Source organism: Tinamus guttatus, unplaced genomic scaffold (assembly GCF_059628265.1).
Source record: "Tinamus guttatus ecotype Peru unplaced genomic scaffold, ASM5962826v1 Tinamus_guttatus_pri_ptg000060l, whole genome shotgun sequence".
Classification (NCBI taxonomy): domain Eukaryota; kingdom Metazoa; phylum Chordata; class Aves; order Tinamiformes; family Tinamidae; genus Tinamus; species Tinamus guttatus.
The window spans coordinates 5035228-5053047 of record NW_028288594.1 but is presented as its reverse complement, the minus strand read 5'-3'; the positions used below and the strand labels follow the sequence as shown (position 1 = coordinate 5053047).

The 17820-nt window shown below is 64.0% G+C and overlaps 2 protein-coding genes across 2 annotated transcripts; one reads left to right on the top strand and one right to left on the bottom strand.

The window, feature by feature from the left end:
• Positions 1–553: 553 nt before the first annotated feature.
• On the top strand, positions 554–6609 carry PLCD4 (phospholipase C delta 4). The gene is made up of 15 exons (XM_088519533.1): positions 554–641; positions 962–1120; positions 1495–1723; positions 1962–2091; positions 2384–2615; positions 2735–2936; positions 3328–3472; positions 3852–4004; positions 4302–4442; positions 4754–4910; positions 5111–5227; positions 5539–5717; positions 5990–6125; positions 6210–6359; positions 6465–6609. Exons 1-15 carry the CDS (start codon positions 617–619, stop codon positions 6569–6571), a joined length of 2262 nt encoding a protein of 753 aa, XP_088375659.1. The 5' UTR covers positions 554–616; the 3' UTR covers positions 6572–6609.
• A 1189-nt stretch (positions 6610–7798) lies between these two features.
• Positions 7799–17451, bottom strand: ZNF142 (zinc finger protein 142). Its single transcript, XM_088540365.1, has 8 exons — positions 17184–17451; positions 16073–16702; positions 15484–15744; positions 14072–14884; positions 13596–13773; positions 9752–12968; positions 8602–8707; positions 7799–8292 (listed from the first exon to the last, which is right to left on the bottom strand). The coding sequence occupies exons 1-8, from the start codon at positions 17449–17451 to the stop codon at positions 7799–7801; spliced, it is 5967 nt and encodes a 1988-aa protein (XP_088396491.1).
• Between the last annotated feature and the right edge of the window lie 369 nt (positions 17452–17820).

Sequence of the window (17820 nt, the reverse complement as noted above, 5' to 3'; positions counted from 1 at the left end):
CCCGCAATGCCGCTGTTAATGCTGTTGTGCATGAGTCGCCCTTGTGTGGTCTCTGGGCACGCGGGGGTGCCTCTCCCCCAGGAGAAGGGAGATGCTGTGAGCCCTCAGCACCCCGGGCAGGGCAGCGCTGTGGGTTTCCTCCTCCTGGCCCCTGTGGCACTCTCAGTAGGTCACCCTTGCACAGCTCTTCCTGCTCTCACCACCTCGGCTCCCCGTTACCTCCAAGTTTTCCGTCTGGGCGATGCTTCCCATACAGGACAGGCTGCTTCTTTGCTCTCTCAGGTGCAGTTTTACCCATCTGCCAAGGCTGCCTTTGCCTGGAGAGCAGTGAGCGGCCACCAGCAAGTCCTGCAAGGCACCGGGGTCTAGCTCCCTCCTGGGCTCTTCTTTGGGGGCCCCTCTTCCCAGCCCCTGCTTTTCTCCCACACCTCTCAAGAAGCTCTGGTTTCCCGAGCACACACTGAATATTTCATTAGCCCGGTGCTAAGCCGAACTCGGCGCTTCACGAACACGGTGACCCCGCGGGCGGCGCGCGCAGAGGTGCCGGCGGCCCCGCTCGCCCCAGCCGTGCCCCTGTTCCCCGCAGGCGCCGCGGCGGCGCGGAGGAGGCAGAGCCATGGCCTCGCTGCCCTGCAACGCCCGTGAGTGTGTGCCCAGGGAGGGGAGCGCCGTCCGCGTTCACAGCGGGAGCAAATCTGGCCCTCGGCCCCCTCGGCGGGGTTGGAGTCCCCTCCATGTGCCCGGGGAGCTCCCCTACCTCACTGTGCCGTTGGGAGGGGGATCGCCAGCGCCAAGGGTGGACGTGCGGGTGGGCTCTGAAGGGCTGGTGGGGAATCACCCTCCGCCTCTCCTGCGTCTTGGAGGCTGCTCCTTCTTCACCCCAAACTCAGGGTCCCTGGAGCTGGAGGGAGCCAGGGAATAGAGCATAGTGTCCCAGTGATGCAGCCCTCTGTGTCCCCAGGTATCCAGCTTACGGAGCAGCTGGAGCAGATGCAGCAAGGGACGGTGATGCGCAAAGTCAAGTCCAAGAGCTGGAAGAAGCAGCGCTGCTTCAAGCTGCAGGAGGACTGCATGACCATCTGGTACCAGTCCAAGAGGACAGGCAAAACTGAATCTGCCTGTGAGTACTGACTGCTGTGTGCTGCCCATGAGGTGATCATTATGGTTCAGAGTGAACAAGGGGGCAGATTCTTGTTTGTGAGGGGTGCTGGGGCACTCAAGAGGCGCTGCATGTGTGGGTAGACTGTCCTCGCCCACACGTCTCCCTGCAGCACCCTGCCTTCCAGTAGCACCCAAGGGTTAAAGGCTGAAAAGAAATTGCTACTGGACACAAAGAGGAATGGGCACATGGACAGAGGCATGGATGGGTGGATGGATGGATGGATGGATGGATGGATGGAAGGAAAGGGGGGTGGGGGGAAGGACAGCAGTCTGGGGGCAGTGCCCCCTGCCCTGCAGACCTTGTCCCCACTAGACAGACCTGCCCTCCCTCAGTCTCCATCAGCGACGTGGAGACGGTGCGGGAAGGGCACCAGTCCGAGGTGCTGCAGAGCCTGGCTGAGGAGTTCCCCCCTGAGCGCTGCTTCACCATCGTCTTCTTTGGCCGCCGGGGCAACCTGGACCTCATCGCTGGCTCGGCAGAGGAGGCGCAGTGCTGGATCCAGGGCCTGCGCCAGCTCATTGAGGTGGCCACCAGCATGGACCAGAGGGAGAAGATAGACCAATATCCTTCCTACAGGCACCTCTGGCTGCTCCCACCAACTCCTTCCCACCTGGTCCTGCCCCGTCTCCTGCCATCCCCTGCACCCTGCACCTCCAGCGTGTGTGTGGCTTCTTTGCACCTCAGCCTGTGCACCGGAGAGCCACAGCACAAGGAAAAGAAGCTCTTTGACATTCCCCAGCCCCTTCTGTCTCAGCACGCCAAGGTCCTTTTCCTTAGCATCAGTCCTGGGGCTTCTCACATGGATTCGTGACTGGTTCCAGAAGGCCGACAAGAATAAGGATGGGCGCATGAACTTCAAGGAGGTGCAGCGCCTCCTGAAGATGATGAACGTGGACATGAACGAGGATCATGCCATGCGGCTCTTCCAGGTAAGCACCACACCCGCAGAGGAAGGGCTAGAGGGCTGCAGCAGGCTGTGCAGCCCCTCCTCACTGCAGGAGGACGGGATCACATCCATCCGTCCGTCCATCCATCCATCCATCCATCCATCCATTTGTTGACCCAACTGCCTGTTTATGCAATGATCCATCCATCTTTTTATCCATCACCCAATGCCTACCACTGCTGCCGGGTCTCCGTGGCCTCCCCTGGGAGCAGAGACGCGATGCTGCCGAGGAGGTGGCTGAAGCCATGGCCTGGTGCTGAGCGAGTCCCTTGCAGGCTGCTGACAAGTCGGAGTCGGGGACGCTGGAAGGGGAGGAGTTCGTGCTCTTCTACAAGGCTCTCACGCAGCGCGAGGAAGTGCTGAGCCTCTTTCAGGACTTCTCCGAGGATGGGAAGAAGCTGACACTGCTGGAGCTGGTGGATTTCCTGCAGCAGGAGCAGCTGGAGGGCGAGGGCACGGAGGAGCTCGCCATGGAGCTCATCGACAAGTATGAGCCGTCGGAGATGGGTGAGATGCTGCTTCCCACCGCAGCTGTGCCCATGGGGCCCAGGAGCCACGAGTGGCCCCACTTGTCCCCATGCTGCCCCAGGTCACGGGCAGTCAATGCGCTCCCCGTGTGTCTCCAGCCAAGGCTCGCCACGTGCTGAGTGCTGATGGCTTCCTCATGTACCTCTGCTCCCCGGAGGGCTCCATCTTCAACCCGCAGCACCGGGCGCTTTGGCAGGACATGACCCAGCCACTCTGTCACTATTTCATCTCCTCCTCTCACAACACCTACCTGCTAGAGGACCAGATCCGGGGCCAGAGCAGCATCGAGGGCTACATCAGGTAAAGAGCTGCTCCCCTCTGGTTGCCTTCCCAAAAGCCCTCCGGCCCCACTGCCAGGCCCCGGGCAGCTCCGTGGTGCAAGCCAAGCAAGGGGAGATGCTTCCTTTGGCCGGGGGACAACTCTGTGCCTTGGGTACCCAGGGGTTCCCCCTCCGTGATGCAGCTCCCTGTGGCCCAACCAAGGGGGTCCCTTTTGGGAACAGCCTGCCCAGCTCTCCCTGCCTCCATACAGCAGCACCCCCATCACACCCACATCAGTTGTCCCTTGTCCCCAAGACTGACATGGACCCTGTGGGAGGGGGCACACACAGGCAGAGGAGAAGAGGGGCGGTATCAGGGGGTCTGGTGCCCTGGCCGGGCTTGGGGTACCAGGGCTGCTGCCCACCTGTAGGGCTCTGAAACGGGGCTGCCGCTGCCTCGAGGTGGATTGCTGGGACGGGCCAAATGGGGAGCCCCTGGTGTACCACGGCCACACGTTCACCTCCAAGATCCCCTTCCGGGAGGTGGTGAGCACCCTGGGCAAATACGCCTTCCAGGTAGGGCAGCCTTCCCGCGGGCTGGGGCTGTGGGGCGCGGGGAGCCGTGGCTGTGCTCCGAGGCCGCAGTGGGTCTCTGTCTGGAGGGCAGCAGGGCTGGTCCCACAGTGAGGAGAGAGGGTGGCCGGCGCCTTTCCCTTCCGTGGCGCTGGCACCGTGGGGACCGACCCGCAGCCCTGTGCTGTGTCCTGCCGGTGTGCATGTGGGCACAGCCTGCTGGGGCAAATGGGGTGGGATGGGAGCTGGGGGGCAGGGGCAGGTAGGGGGTGTGATGGGGGGCTGGGGTGCATGGGGGCGTGCCAAGGTCTTGGGAGTTGCCCCAGATAGAAGCCCCATGTCCCTGTTCCCCTGTGCTTCCCCCTTGCACGTCCGTCCCCAGGCCTCGGACTACCCGGTGATCCTGTCACTGGAGAACCACTGCAGCGTGGAGCAGCAGGATGTGCTGGCCCAGCAGCTCAAGAGCATCCTGGGGGAGCAGCTCCTCATGGCCACCACCGACGGGCGCATCCCCACGCAGCTCCCATCCCCGGAGGTAAGGCACAGAGCACAGCCGCGCTGAGCATCGCTGTCCTGGGTGGGAGTGGGATGAGGGGGTGCCCTTGTCACCACCCCCACTGACCAGGTCCTACTCCAATAACTCCCTGCTGAGAGCAGGGGTCCTTCACCAGAGATCCCAGGGATGTGGGAACTTCCACCCTGAGGAGAGGCTGTCCCTGCCCCAGCAGCATTCTGCTCCCCTGAGGGGCCAGAGGCACACGGGGCTCTTGGGACAGGGTCTGGCACCCCGTGGTCCCCGCGCAGGGCCACCCCTCCATCCCCAACCCTGCAGGAGCTGAAGCACAAGATCCTGCTGAAGGGCAAGAAAATCGGGCGGCTGGAGGACACGCTGGACGGGCCGGGGGACGACGCACCCGAGCTCTCCGATGAGGACACCGGCGCAGAGGCGGAGGAGGAGAAGCGGAGGGCGAAGGTGTCTGGCCTGGGCTGGGCATGGGACAGGAGCGCTGAGATCCCCGGGCATACCTGTGGGTTGTGGCGATGTCGTGGCACCAAGGGGAGGGCAGCGACCATGGGGTCGTCAGCAGGTGGGGGCTCCCCTTTGTGCCCTTGGCCATGGCAGCCCCCTGTGGCAGCACCGTGACAAGTGTCCCCAGGCCGCTCCGTTTCTGTGGGGCTCCACTGCCACCCCGGCACCTCAGCTGGCTGGGGCTGCCCTACGGCCCCAGGCTGGCAAAGCCCCTGTCCCCATCAGGGGAAGCTGAACGTGTCTCTGCCTTGCAGAAGGACAGGGAGAGCCTGGCGCAAGCGTTGTCCGACTGCGTCATCTACTGCAAGAGCGTCTCCTTCCAGGGCTTCCAGGAGGCCCGCACCCACTCCCGGCCCTCCGAAATCTCCTCATTCTCCGAGGCCAAGGCCAGGAAACTCATCCGGGAGTCGGGTGAGGTGGAAGGGGCTGAGGTGGATGGCTGGCGAATGGATGAGTTGTTGGATGGCCGGATGGATTTATGGACAGAGGGTTGAGTAGGAGGATGGACAGCTGGATGGAGGTGTGGATGTGCTGCTGGGCAGCTCAGGGGGCGGGAGGCCACGCAGGCTGGGGGAATAACCTCACAAGCAGCCCTCGTGGTCCATCCCTAGGGAATGAGTTTGTCCGCCACAATGCCTGGCAGCTGACCCGCATCTACCCCAGCGGGATGCGCACCGACTCCTCCAACTACAACCCGCAGGAGATGTGGAACGCGGGCTGCCAGATCGGTACGGCCCGGGGCGTCAGGCTGCGTGGGGAGAGGTGTCACCAGCTCCCCTGCCAAGGGCACTGTCAGCACCCGTATCAGCGCCAGCTGCAGCCCGTTCTGGCTGCAGGCCCTTGCCCTGGTTGGGGATGCACAGGCATTGCTGCCTTGTCTCCCAGCGTGGCCCTGCATCTCTCTGGCCGCAGGGACAGGCTGTTGCTCATCCCCAAGCTAGTTCTTGCCCTCCGGCTGCAGCAGGGCACACGTCTGCAAGGCACCGGCCTGTGGATGCCCTGGGCCTTCCCGAGCTCTTTCCATGCTGCCTCCCTGCAGTGGCCCTGAACTTCCAGACCGCCGGCGCAGAGATGGACCTCAACGATGGGCTCTTCAGCCAGAATGGCCACTGCGGCTATGTGCTCAAGCCGTCCTTCATGAGGGACGAGGGGACCCTCTTCAACCCCAGTGACCCCAGCACCTGGGAAAGCCACGGCCCCGTGACCCTGACGATCCAGGTATAGGACCAAGGGGAGCCCCGGGAGCGGGGATGTGCCAAAACGGCCATGTGTGTGTTGGGTCTTTGCCCAGATGTGGGGCTCTAGCGCTGGCCGGGCTCCCCGCACTGTGCTCTGTCCCCAGAGCCGCTCTGGAGGCAGGGGAGGGCAGCACTGCCCATGCAGGCACCGTCGCTGGCTCCGCGCCGGGCTGGCCGGCACCGGAGCTCGGGGGCCTGCTCAGCTCATGGCCACGCTGCTCCCGGCTCAGGGGGACCCTGCCCTGTGCGCAGGTGATCAGCGGGCAGCAACTGCCCAAGGTCGCCAACAGCAAGGACGAGGCTGTCATCGACCCGCTGGTGCGCGTGGAGATCCACGGCGTCCCCGCGGACCAGGCCCACCAGGAGACCAAGTACATTGAGAATAACGGTGAGCCCAGCACGGCACCGGGCGGCCCAGCTCTGTCCTGGTCCTGCCCCCGCTGCCCTCTCAGCGCTCGCTCTCCCTTCCCAGGGTTTAACCCCCGCTGGGATGAGACGCTCCAGTTCCAGCTCCGCGTGCCGGAGCTGGCCCTCGTCCGCTTCGTGGTGGAGGATTACGACAAGACGTCCCGGAACGACTTTGTGGGCCAGTTCACGCTGCCCTTCGCCAACATCAAACCCGGTGAGGCGGCGCTGCGAGGGGGCCGGGCAGCCCCACGGGGTGCCGGGCCGGGCGCCGCGGAGGCTGCGGGGCCGGCAGTCCCCAGAGCCTCGCGGTGCCCTGCAGGCTACCGCCACATCCACCTGCTCTCCAAGGACGGCACCAACATCCCACCCTCTTCGCTCTTCGTCCACATTCGCATCACGGAGCCGCCCGGCCCCGAGCAGGAGTGAGCCCCTGGCGCGAGCAGCGCCCGAAGGGAAGGCACAGAGCTGGCCCAGGGCTCGCCGGAGCGCCGGGGCCGCGGAGCCGAGCGCGCCAAGCACCCTGCAGCCGACCCGTTCGTAGCATCCCTCCGTGTCTCCGTGCTGCTGGTTCACAGTGATCCCCGGGGCCGAGGAAGGCACCAGGCCTGGGGCGCTGCCCCCCAGCCCTCCCTGCATTCTGCTGTGGGGTCTGTGCCGGTGCAGCCCCTGTGCTCCCGCGCAGCCGCCCCAGGTCCCTGCGCGGCTGCAGGGAAGAGCAGAAACGGTGCAGGACACCCCAGATCTGCCGCACACACCCGTCCCCCCCAACATGGGAGAGCAAGACTGGAGCCCAGCGAACCCTCCGGGCTAGACTAGAGCAGGGGGGAGCTGGAAGGGTCAGGCCTCACCCCTGCTCCACACTGCAGAGCCTGCCCCTGCCCATACAGTTCCCAGAGAGGCTCCCCCCTGAACCCTGGCACCCTCCTTTCTATCTGAACAACGTAATAAAGAGTCCTGTGTCAAGCACACTTGAGTCCAGACAGTTTTGGGGACCAACGTGGCCTGGGTGTAGGTGGGGAACAGGGCCTGGGACCTTCCCCCTGCTTTGGGAACCTGCTCCACTCCTCGGGCCGGGCTCCAGGGACCCAAGGGCAGCTGGGCAAGGCCTCAGGGCAGAGTCTGGGAAGCAGCAGGAGCGAGGGTTGCCTCAGCATCCCAGAATTCCCGGGAGAGAGCTGCGAGGCTGAGGGCTGCTGGACAGGCTGCCCTCTTGCCCACAGGTGCCAGGGCCCATGTTGCCCTATTAAGTTTCTTGCTGAGCAGTGGCTGCTGCCCAGAGGGGTAGAATGGGGCTTTGGCTCTGGTCCTGCCCAACATAAGCCCCAGGGCCCAGTCCAACCTGGCCAGGGGCTCCCTGTTTGCCCCACACACCAGGAGCCCAGGAGACATTTCCAGAGGAAAAGAGAGCTCGCTGGATAAGGACCCAATGGATACCCAGCCCTAAGGGAGAGGCTTAACAAGGAGCAAAAAACAGAGCTATGCAAGACTCACATCACCCCAGCCCCACCTTTGAAGGGGAGAACACAACGCAGCCCTAAGAAGCAGGATTAAAAGGAGTTGGGAGATTCCTTTTATACAGCCACATATTTTACAGCTCATATACATATATGCCTATACACACACATACATCTCTGCGGAGGGACTGCAGGGTGCTCACTGCGGGGCACCGTCCTTGCCTGTGGGGCAGCCCCCTTCGTGCGCGGGCACGGGGGGCCCCTGGCCCTCCCGCTGCAGCTCGTGCAGGAGGACGGGGCCCGCGCTGGGCTCCTTGCCCACGCCCTGGCTCACGTCGCCGGCGCCGCGCTCGGGGTGGTGCCGCTGGATGTGCTTGATCACCTGGAACTTCTGCTTGGCCTTGTAGGGGCAGTAGCGGCAGAAGAAGGGGTGCTCGTTGGTGTGCGTGAGGTGGTGGTGGCGCAGGCCGGCGGCCCAGCGGAACGCGCGCCCGCAGGCGCCGCACACGTAGGGCTTCTCCTCGCTGTGCTTCTTGAGGTGCGTCTTGAGCAGGAAGCGCGTCTTGAAGGCCTTGCCGCACTGCTCGCACATGAAGGCGCGCGCCTCGCGGTGCCGCGTCTCCCGGTGCACACGCAGCGCGTCCGCCCGGTTCGTGCGGTACTCGCACTCGTCGCAGCCGTACGGCTTCAGGCCTGCGGCGACAGCACGGGGCTGCCACCGCACGGCAGGGACGGCGCCCTGGCACGGCACCCAGCCCCGCTGCTCCCCTCAAGGGGTGCCCAAGGATCCCCCCTTTCCAAGGGATGCCGTGCTCCGGGGGTCTGTACCATCCAGCCTTCCCCAACCCAAGGGCTGCAGCTCCAGGAAATGAGGCAGGACGTGCTGCCCTGATGGGGGTCTGGCCACTGCTTCCCCCTCCTCCAGCTCCCCAGCCCCGGGGGGAGCCCAGGGGTGCCACCCACACTGTGCCATAGCCCTGCTCAGCTCCACCAGCCACTCACCCGTGTGCTTCGTCATGTGGTACTTGAGCTGATTCACCCACTTGCACTTGTAGCCGCACTCTGGGCACAGGTATTTCCGTTCCTCCTTGTGGATCCGCATGTGGTACTGGGCACAGGGATGCCAAGGACACGGTCAAGGCCAGGCTGCGGGGCAGCCTCATGCACATAACCCACCCCACTGCCCCAGCTTGGCTCCATAGGGCATCCTCTAGGAACCCTCCCCTCTGGTCAGGATGAGGCCGTGTTATCCCTCCTGGGAATACATTGGGCTCTTGGATCCTTGGGAAGGGCTCCCAGCTCTGCCCGACCTCTCGAACTGCAAGGGGCAAGAAGGGAAATCAGGCAGCCTGACAGGCTACTGAGAGATCCACAGCGGGGTCAGGACAAGACCTTGATACTCCCAAGATGGCTCTGTGCAGCACACGGAGAGCCCGGGCTCCTCTCCCTGTTTGGGTATTCAGGGCAGAGCCCAGGCTGGAGAGCAGCCCCCGCTGCAGCCTCTGCCTCCGGCCGCTCCCCAGCGCAGAGCTCCAGGGCGGCCTCTCCCCGGCAGCCCCACAGGGCTGCGCCTCAGCCTGACCATTACAAAAAGTCAATACTCCCCTCCGCAAAACAGACCATTTTCCTTTCCATTAGCTCACACCCGGCTCCCTTGTTCCAGAGGAGATTCTTTGCCATGTGATAAGACAATCACCTACAGAGTGGAGCAGATGCAGCCTCAGGTCCGCAGCGCGGCGCTGCCCTGCAGCAGGGTGGCCAAGGCCCTCTGCGCTCCTCCTGTGCCACGACTAGGCTGCCCCACAGGGTGCACCGTGACCCCTGGGCAGCCTCGTGGTGCCAGGCTGCCCCACGACACGGCCGCTTGCCCCCAGGGGACACTACTGGAGATGCCAGCAGGAAGGGAACTGAACTCGCACAGGGGCCAATATTGTTGCCTTGCTACGAACCCCCTTTCCCCAGAACTTTGAAGGGAAACATGTTAACACCCACACACATCTTTTCCGCTTGCTTCCTATTCCTGCACTAACCCCAGGGAAGAGAGGAGAGAAGGAAAACTTCCCCCAAAAGTTTCTTCCTCCCCAGGCCGTATCCCTGCTGAACCCACGCAGGTGTAGCAGCGAACGTCCCCCCAGCCCCAAGGGACGCTCACCTTGAGGCGCGAGGGGTCAGCGCAGGCGTATTTGCAGAGATGACACTTGTAGGGCTTCTCGCCGGTGTGGATACGGATGTGCCACGTGATCTTCTGCCTGTTCTTGGTGGTGTATTCACAGTCCGAGCACTTATACACACGGGTGCCCCCGTGGCCCTTCATGTGCTGGTCGAAGACGAGCTGGTGGCGGCAGGCAAAGTCGCAGAAGGGGCAGCGCAGGGGTCTCTCCTGGGGGGCGGCTGGCTCGTGGCTCTCCACGTAATGCCTCACGAGCTGCTGCCGCTCCTTGGCTGCAAAGCTGCACAGCTCGCAGCGGTGGCTGAAATGCTGCCTCTTGTGCTCCTCCAGAGCATGCCGGCTGGCAAAGGTCTCTTTGCAGGCGCCGCACTCCAGGTGCGGGTGCTGCTTCTGCACGTGGCACTTGAGGGTGGCCTCGCTGTGGCACACAAAGCCGCAGCGCGGGCAGCCGTAGGGCACCTTCTCCTCGTGCCGCCGCAGGACGTGCTGCTTGAGGGCCGTCTCGGAGCTGAAGCGGGCCTCGCAGCGGGAGCAGCCGAAGTTGAGCTCGCCGCGGTGGCAGCTGTTGACGTGGCGCGTGATGTCGTTCTGCAGGTAGCTGCCGTAGTCGCAGAGCGGGCAGAAGTGCGTGGGCGTCTTCTCGTGCACGCGCAGGCGGTGGATGCGCAGCTTGGAGTTGGTGCCGAAGGTCTGGCCGCAGGCGCCGCAGGCCACGCGCCCCACGCCGGTGTGCAGTGACTGGTGGGCCTCGAGGCGGTAGCGCCGCGTGGTGCTGAACTCGCAGTAGCGGCACTTGTGCGGCTTCACCCCCTCGTGCTTGATGCGCACGTGCTGCCGCAGGCACCGCGCCTGCTTGCAGGTGAACTCGCACTGGCGGCACTGCAGCTGCGGCCGCTTGCTGTAATGCTTGCGGTGCAGCCGGCGGTGCAGCCGCAGCGCCTTGGCCGCCTTGGAGGTGAAGGGGCAGGAGGCACAGCGGAACTCGCCCAGCGCCACGCAGCCCCTCTTCTTGTGGGTCGTCATGGCCCGCTCCTGGTGGCAGGTGAAGGGGCAGGTGGGGCAGGAAAGCCGCCGCCTCTTGGGAAGCGCGGCTTTGCGCGGAGCCGCGGCCGGCGGCGGCTCGGGGGGCTGACCCGCCTCACCCCCGGCCGGGGCTCCTCCGAGCGCCCTGGGGCTCCGGCACCCGTCCCCCCCGGGCCGTGCGACGTGCTTCTCGGCGCGGTGGCTCCTCAGGGCCCGCCGGGAGCGGAAGGCTGCGGGGCACAGGGAGCACCAGAACTGCTCCGGCCTCCGGCAGCCGTCCTCCACGTGGGAGGTGATGGTGGAGACGCGGGAGCAGACGAAGGCGCAGGCGTTGCAGTGCAGCTTGCCACCCTCCGCACGGTATTTCTCAGATGTTCTCCCAGGCTGGGAAGGACAAACAGCTCCACCTGGCTCAGCTGGATCCCCCTGCTTGGAAGGCTCTTCCACCGTGTCTGTGCTGCTGTCTGGAGGGGGCTTCTCAATGGCAGCACTGGCCAAGGTCTGTTCCTCAGCTAAAGGACTGCCCGAGGGCTGTGCTTTATCAGATATCAGCTCCATTTCCCAGGGCGTCTCATGATGCCCAGACTCCTCCAAGCCTCCCCTGTCACTCTCTGACGTTTCTGGACCACTGCCACCAGGCTGGCTGGCAGGTTGGCACAAGCCAGGCAGCTCTTGAATAGCTGGTTTGAGGGCCCTGTTCTTCTTCAGGAGGACTGGGCACTTCTTGAGGAGGTGGGTGTTGAGCCCCCTTTGCTGCTTGAAGCTGGCACCACACTCAGGGCACACGAGCGGTGCCCGGCGCCTCTGGCAGCTGGCTCTGGAGTGCAGGGACATGGACTTCTCCTTCCGGGTGACGTACGAGCACTTCTCGCACTTAAAGATCTGGCTCTCTGACTGCACCACCAGCATCTGCACCCTGCCCTCCAGCACCAGCGTCTCTGCCTGCTCCTTGTCCTGCTTCCGCAGTGCCTTTAGCACTGACTCCGAGCCCCCCTTTGCCTCATCAGCAGAAGCGGCCGCATCCTCCGCGGGCGGCGGGCAGCTCCGCTCGGCCGTCTCCAGCGCCTGCAGCCAGGCCGTGGGCAGCTCCACGGGGCTGTTCTCTCTCATTTCAGCATCTGCAACCAGCTCGCGGAGGTCGGAGCATGATCCTTCCCGGCAGCCTGTGTCCTCCCCGATGGCATCTTTTCCCTGGCTGTCTCCCACCACAGCGCTGCCTTCCAGCCCGGCTGCTTCATTCCCACATGCATCTGTCTCATCTTCCTCCAAGTCTGGGATGTCTTCAAGCGCGTTGTCGTTATCCTCCAAGCCAAGGTCATCCCGGGAGCCCAGCACTTCATAGGCTGCAGGAGGCTCCTTGCAGACCAGCATTTCTGCACTCTCTGGCTGAGATGTGCAAGCATCTCCGGCCAAATGCTCCAGCACAGAGTCAGACGGGACATTCAGGGTCTCCAAGTGCAAGGTGCAGCTCTCAACCACATCCCCAGAAGGGGCAAAATCAGCCGAGCCTGAGGCAGGATCAGCTTGTGCGCTGGCAGCACCGGGACAGCCCCGCTCCCCTTCACCCTCGCCTCTCGCCAGCTCGGTGCTGCCCTCGGGCACAGCAGCACCCTGCTCCTGCAGAGGCACCGCCAGCGCTTGCTGGGAGCTCTCCTCCCCCTGCGACTCCGGCTGGGGCGGCTTTGCCTTTGCCCACTGCTCCTTGCCAGACAGGGGCGAAGCAGCATCCGAGCGCAGGGCTGTGCCGAGCTCGCAGCCGAAGAGCGCCTCGGAGGAGCTGATCTCCTGCTCCTTGCTGGCGTAGTTCTCCAGCCAGTCCTTGTCACCAGGGACGTACCCGTGAACCTTGCGCTTGTGGAAGAAGAGACTGGTGTTGCTGAAGGTGCAGTACGAGCAGAGGGCACAGCGGAACTCCTTCTGCTTGGTGTGCTTGCAGTTCTCGTGGTTCAGCAGCGCCTGCTTGTACTTGGTCTGGTAGGTGCAGTACTGGCACTGGAAGATGGGCACCTGGTAGTTCTGCGAGTGCTTCGCCTGCATGTGCTTCTGCAGCTCGTACTTGCGCTTGCAGGCGAAGCCGCACACCTCGCAGATGAGGCTTTTGCCCTGGTGCCTCAGCTTGTGGCTGCTCAGCTGGTCGGCACGGTGGCACCTGTATGAACACTGGTTGCACTGGTACCTAAGGGGGGAAGCAGAGCTGGTCAGCCACTGTAAGGAACTGGGGTAGGCTGAGCCTTGCTGGACACTTTACCACCCCAAAACACAGGGCATGGGACTGTTTCCTTTGCTGAACCCAACCCCTGCAATCAAAGCAGCTCTTATCACCAGCTGCTCCTCCTGCTGCAGCTCCTGGCACTGTTGGTATTTTGCACTCCCAGCCCAGGCTAGGTTCCCCGAGTGCCCCACGGAGCACCTGCCTCACACACACCACCTCACACCAACAGCGCTTCCAGCTTGCCTGCAGGCAGACTAGACACAGAGGAGGGTAAAGTGATAATTCAGAAGTAAAAACACATGTGGGTAGACTCCTGCATGCACCCAGGGCTGCTTTGCTCATGCAGCATGACATGCAGCAGCAGACTCCATGGCCCTGGGCTTGGAGCTGTGCTGGCACAGCAACACGTTTCTCAAGGGCACTGGAACACCAAAGGCAGCTTTGATTGCCACACCATGATGTTGGCAATCCCGGTCAGTACAGGCTGTTCATCTCAGGGATGAGAGCACCTAACTCAGTGCAGCCAGAGCAGCGGGCCCCTGAAGCAGGATTTGGGGAGCCTTAACTACCCCGCCAGGCCAGGCACAGTACCGGAGATCTCCGGTGTGCTTGCGCATGTGGACGTTCAGGTAGTGCTTCCACTTGGTGATGTATCCGCACTCGGTGCACATGAAGTTCTTGTCATCGGAGTGGGTCAGCATGTGCTTGGACAGGTAGCTCACATCTCGGCACGTGAAGTCGCACAGCTCGCACTTGTGGGGCTTCTCTCCTACGGACAACACGGAAAGACTTCCAGCAGCACGGCCAGGCGGGGTAGCTGCCCTGCCTCCCTCTGCAGGGAACCAGCTGCACAGGGGTTTGGGGTAGCTGGAACAGCGGCACATCATGACTCCTGGGCCTGCTGCGGGTGGAATCTGCAACCAAGCTGCCCAGCTGGGTGACACTGGGGTCTGCCATGCGACAGAGCTGGCAGTTTGCCACAGAAGCCCTGCTGCAGTCCTCCCTGCTCACCCAGAGCAGGGGCAGGACCTCGCGCAGCAGCCAGCCTCCCGGACGCAGACACCTACCTGTGTGCAGCAGCATGTGCCGGATGAGCACCCTCTTGTGCGCGGTGGCAAAGGGGCACTCCGTGCACTTGTGGATCTTCTCGTTGGCGTGCATCTTGCCCACGTGGTCATGAAACTCAACGGGGTTGAAGGTGGCATAGGGGCAAAAGCTGCACTGGAGCTGCTCGCTGCCCGGGTGCCCCTGCTTCTTGTGCTTGCGGAAGACGTGCTTGTTGGAGCAAATGAAGTCGCACTGCTGGCAGTGGAAAGCATAGTGTGTTTTGCGATGAGCCTCCATGGCCTCCGCTGTGCCAAAAAGCAGTGAGCAGGCATGGTACTTGCACTCCACTGCTTTGATGCCGTGAGCATCCTTGAGGTGGCGGATGAACTCCTTGCGGTCTTCAGCAAAGTAGTCGCAGCCTCCCTGGAAGCAGCTCAGCCTCTTCGGCTCAGCTTTGTGAGTCTTCAAGTGCTCTTTGAGGGCCTGGCTGAGCCGAAACTTCTCCTCGCACACGGGGCAGGAGTAGACATCGGAGTAGAAGTTGGAGATGTCCTCGTGCATGCTGGCCATGTGGCGGTTGAGGGCGTTCTTCTCCACAGAGCTGTAGTGGCAGAGCGGGCAGCGATGGGCCTTCTCGCCCGTCTCCCGCATCATGTGAATTTTCAGCTTGCTCTTGCTGGTGAAGAACTTGTGGCAGTTGGGGCACTGCAGGCTGGGGTCGGGGAAGTGCAGGTGCAGGTGCTCCACGAGGTGCGTCCGCTTCTTGAAGCACCGCTTGCACTCGGGGCACATGTGCGTTTTGTAAAGGTACTCGGAGCCCTCCACGACATCCCCTGCGAGAGGCAAGAAGGGGGAGCATCAGCAGGGAAGAGGTGGCAGAAACAAGCAGATGTTCTCTCCCCAATACAGCTATGCTGGACCAAACAGTTATCACATACAGCCTTGCAGCAGCTACGTGCTGGGAGGGAATGGCCCCATCCTGAGCCACTGGCATGGCTCGGATGGGACCTTTCCAGCTCAACACTGGGAAAAATGATCCAGCACAGCCTAGATTGGGCTTGCCCACACGTCCCTGCTTCCCCAGCACCAGGCAGCCTAACTGGCTCAAAAGGACACCCGTGCCCCAGCCAGCCAGGGCGTATGGCTCCAGTCCAGCTGCAGCGTGCCCTGACTCCAGCCACGCAGGGCCCAGCAGCTCTGGGGACAGCTACTAAGAAGGATGTCACATTTTTGAAAGGGTAGAGGATAAGAAATAGGGGGAAGCTCTGCACTGCAGGATACATGCAGGACGGGTGAGCAGAGAGGGACTTGGGCAGGATGCCTTGGGACTCCCAGGCCCCACAGCCCAGTCCGTCACTGCATTATGCTGCTCCTTCCCCAGGCAAAGGCCCGAGCAGCTCCCCGTGCAGCCCTGTGGCGCTCTGTATCCTACCTGTGACGTGCTGTGCCCGGGGCACCTTGGCTTTCTCAGGAGCTTCCTTCCCATTCTCCTTGGGCTCACCCTCACAGGGGCTCTCTCCATCCTCCTCCAGCGACTCATCCCCACCGCTCTCCGAGTCCTCCTCTCCAGTTGATGCCTTCTGCCCCTCCAAGGAGCCCTGCCTGGTGCCCGTGGGCTCTCCCAGCCCGGATGCTTCTGCTGCTGCTTCCCAGCTAGCGTGGCAGCTCCCTGCATCCTCCTGCCCTTCTTCCACTTCAAAGCAGGAAGAGAGATCACAGATCACATTCCAGGTGAGGAGCAGACACCACCTGTTGCCCACAAACGTGCAAGAAACTTCCTGACAAAACAGGGGGGCTTCTCCAGGGCTATGGGTGGCCTTTCCACAAACCACGGACCAAACCACAGCAGGGAAAGAGCTGCTGAAAGCAGCTGCACCGCAGGGCTCCCCAGCCCTCCGGCAGCACCGGCCGGAGCCCCAGCTCCTCCCAGCTGCAGCTGGGGTGCACAGACTCAGCCCGCAGCCCCAGCCCTGCAGAAAGCCCACCCAGCCCTGCCCCGGCCCCGCAGGGCCCTACCCTACCCGAGGGCAGGACACGGCGCTGCTGGAGGCCGCAGCCGGCCGGGCTGCCGGTGCTCTCGGCGCCCCGCGCGTCGCGGGAGGGCTCCGCCGCGTGGCCCCTCCGGTGCTGCCCGAAGAGCCTGGCGTTGGCGGTGGCGAAGGCGCAGCGGCCGCAGTGGAAGGGCAGGTGGCTGCGGCGGTGCCGCTCCATGGCCGCGCGGCTGGGGAAGAGCAGGGGGCAGGCGCGCGAGGCGCAGGGCACGGCGCTCGCCCCGTGCGCGGCGCGCAGGTGCCCGCGCAGCGCCTTGCGGTCCTCCGTGGAGAAGCGGCAGCTCTTCTCGGGGCACGGCAGGGCGCCCCGCGTGCCGCGGTGCCGCCTGAAGTGCTCCTTGAGCGCGCCGGGCTGCGCGAACGCCGCCCGGCACACGGGGCACAGCAGGGGCTCGGCGGCGGCGCCCTCGGCGCCCGGCGGCTCCCCATTCCCGGCATCGCTCCGCTCCGTGCTGGGAGGCGCCGGCAGCGCCTCCGTGAGCTCCAGGTGTCCCGGCGGCGCCAGCAGCAGGCACTGGTGCTGGGACTGCAGGGAGGGCTCCGGGAAACTCTGGCCGCACCTCTCGCAGAAATAGAGCTCCACCACTTTGACCAGCACCTCTGCGCAGAGCCAAGGGGGAGCCTTAGAAAAAGCTCTCACCTGCTTGAAACTAGTGGTTTAACTCCCGCATGAGGCTTGCAGGATAAAATGTTGTGACCATGAAGTACAGCCTAACAGCTGCAGGTTTCTCCCCACGCTGGGATCCTAGGACCCACGTTCCCATCGGAAAGGAACAATAGCATCTACGCAATGACGATAGCCAGATCCCTCCCTCAGCACCTTCTGGACACCTAGAGCTGTGAGACCAGCACAGCTCCGTTTCTGGCAGGTCACTGCCCACACTGGACACAGGTACAGTCCATGCTGGGAGAGGCAGCAGGCTCCAGGATGGAGCTCTGCTCTCAGGAGAGGTGCAGGGCACCGGTAGGCCCCACAGTGACAGCCAGAGGGTCACCCCACATTGCCCTGACCCACGGGACCGTTGATCCCTCCCTCCAGCAAGACCCGGGAGTCCCGAGCTGCCCTCCCTGCACCCGGTACCTGTGGCATTGGCCGTATTGCTCAGAGCCACGTTGCCAGCCACGGCCTCGATGAATATTTCCATGTTGCCTCCTTCTGCGTGAGCCCCTTCCCCGGGCACTGCAGCTTCAGCCAGCAGCAACCTGGGGCTCACGGTCAGGGCAGGAGTCCCGGTGAGGCCGGTGCCGGCAGCCCCGGGGCTTCCCGCATCTCCCGGTGCGGGCAGGAGCAGCTCCGAGCACAAGGCCTCCATATCCCTGCCAGCAGCCTCAGCCGTTTCCACGTTCATCGCTGCTCATCCGCTGCCGGGCACTGGCTCCGTGCTGGGCGGGAGGGCCTATGGCGCTGAAAGAGACGGAAGAGTTTAAAGGAAGGATCCTGGCACTGAGGCCCGCGGGCCAGGGCCCAGCCGGGCTCCGCACAGCCCGGCACAGCGGGCAGGGCACAGCGGGCAGGGCTCCGCGCTCCGAGAGGGCCCGCGTCCTGCAGCCCCCGGCCCCGCCGCGCGGCTCAGCGGCGCCGGCGGTGCCGCCGCTCCCTCCGCGGGACGCGGCCTCGTCCCGGCGCCGCAGCCCAGCGCGGAGGCCCCGGCAGGGCCGTCCCTGCGCCCGGCTCGGCCCCGCCGTCCGGCTCGGCCCTTCCCGCGGTGGGTCCCGCA

Excerpts from the sequence above, each read along its gene's own strand:
- PLCD4 (XM_088519533.1), top strand. The coding sequence starts at position 617 with ATGGCCTCGCTGCCCTGCAACGCCC. Across the intron at positions 4,911-5,110 it reads GAAACTCATCCGGGAGTCGG|GGAATGAGTTTGTCCGCCAC; the intron begins GTGAGGTGGAAG and ends GTCCATCCCTAG. Across the intron at positions 5,228-5,538 it reads GAACGCGGGCTGCCAGATCG|TGGCCCTGAACTTCCAGACC; the intron begins GTACGGCCCGGG and ends GCCTCCCTGCAG.
- ZNF142 (XM_088540365.1), bottom strand. The coding sequence starts at position 17,451 with ATGAACGTGGAAACGGCTGAGGCTGCTGGCAGGGATATGGAGGCCTTG. Across the intron at positions 13,774-14,071 it reads GCACATGCTGCTGCACACAG|GAGAGAAGCCCCACAAGTGC; the intron begins GTAGGTGTCTGC and ends TGTTGTCCGTAG. Across the intron at positions 8,293-8,601 it reads CCACATGACGAAGCACACGG|GCCTGAAGCCGTACGGCTGC; the intron begins GTGAGTGGCTGG and ends CTGTCGCCGCAG.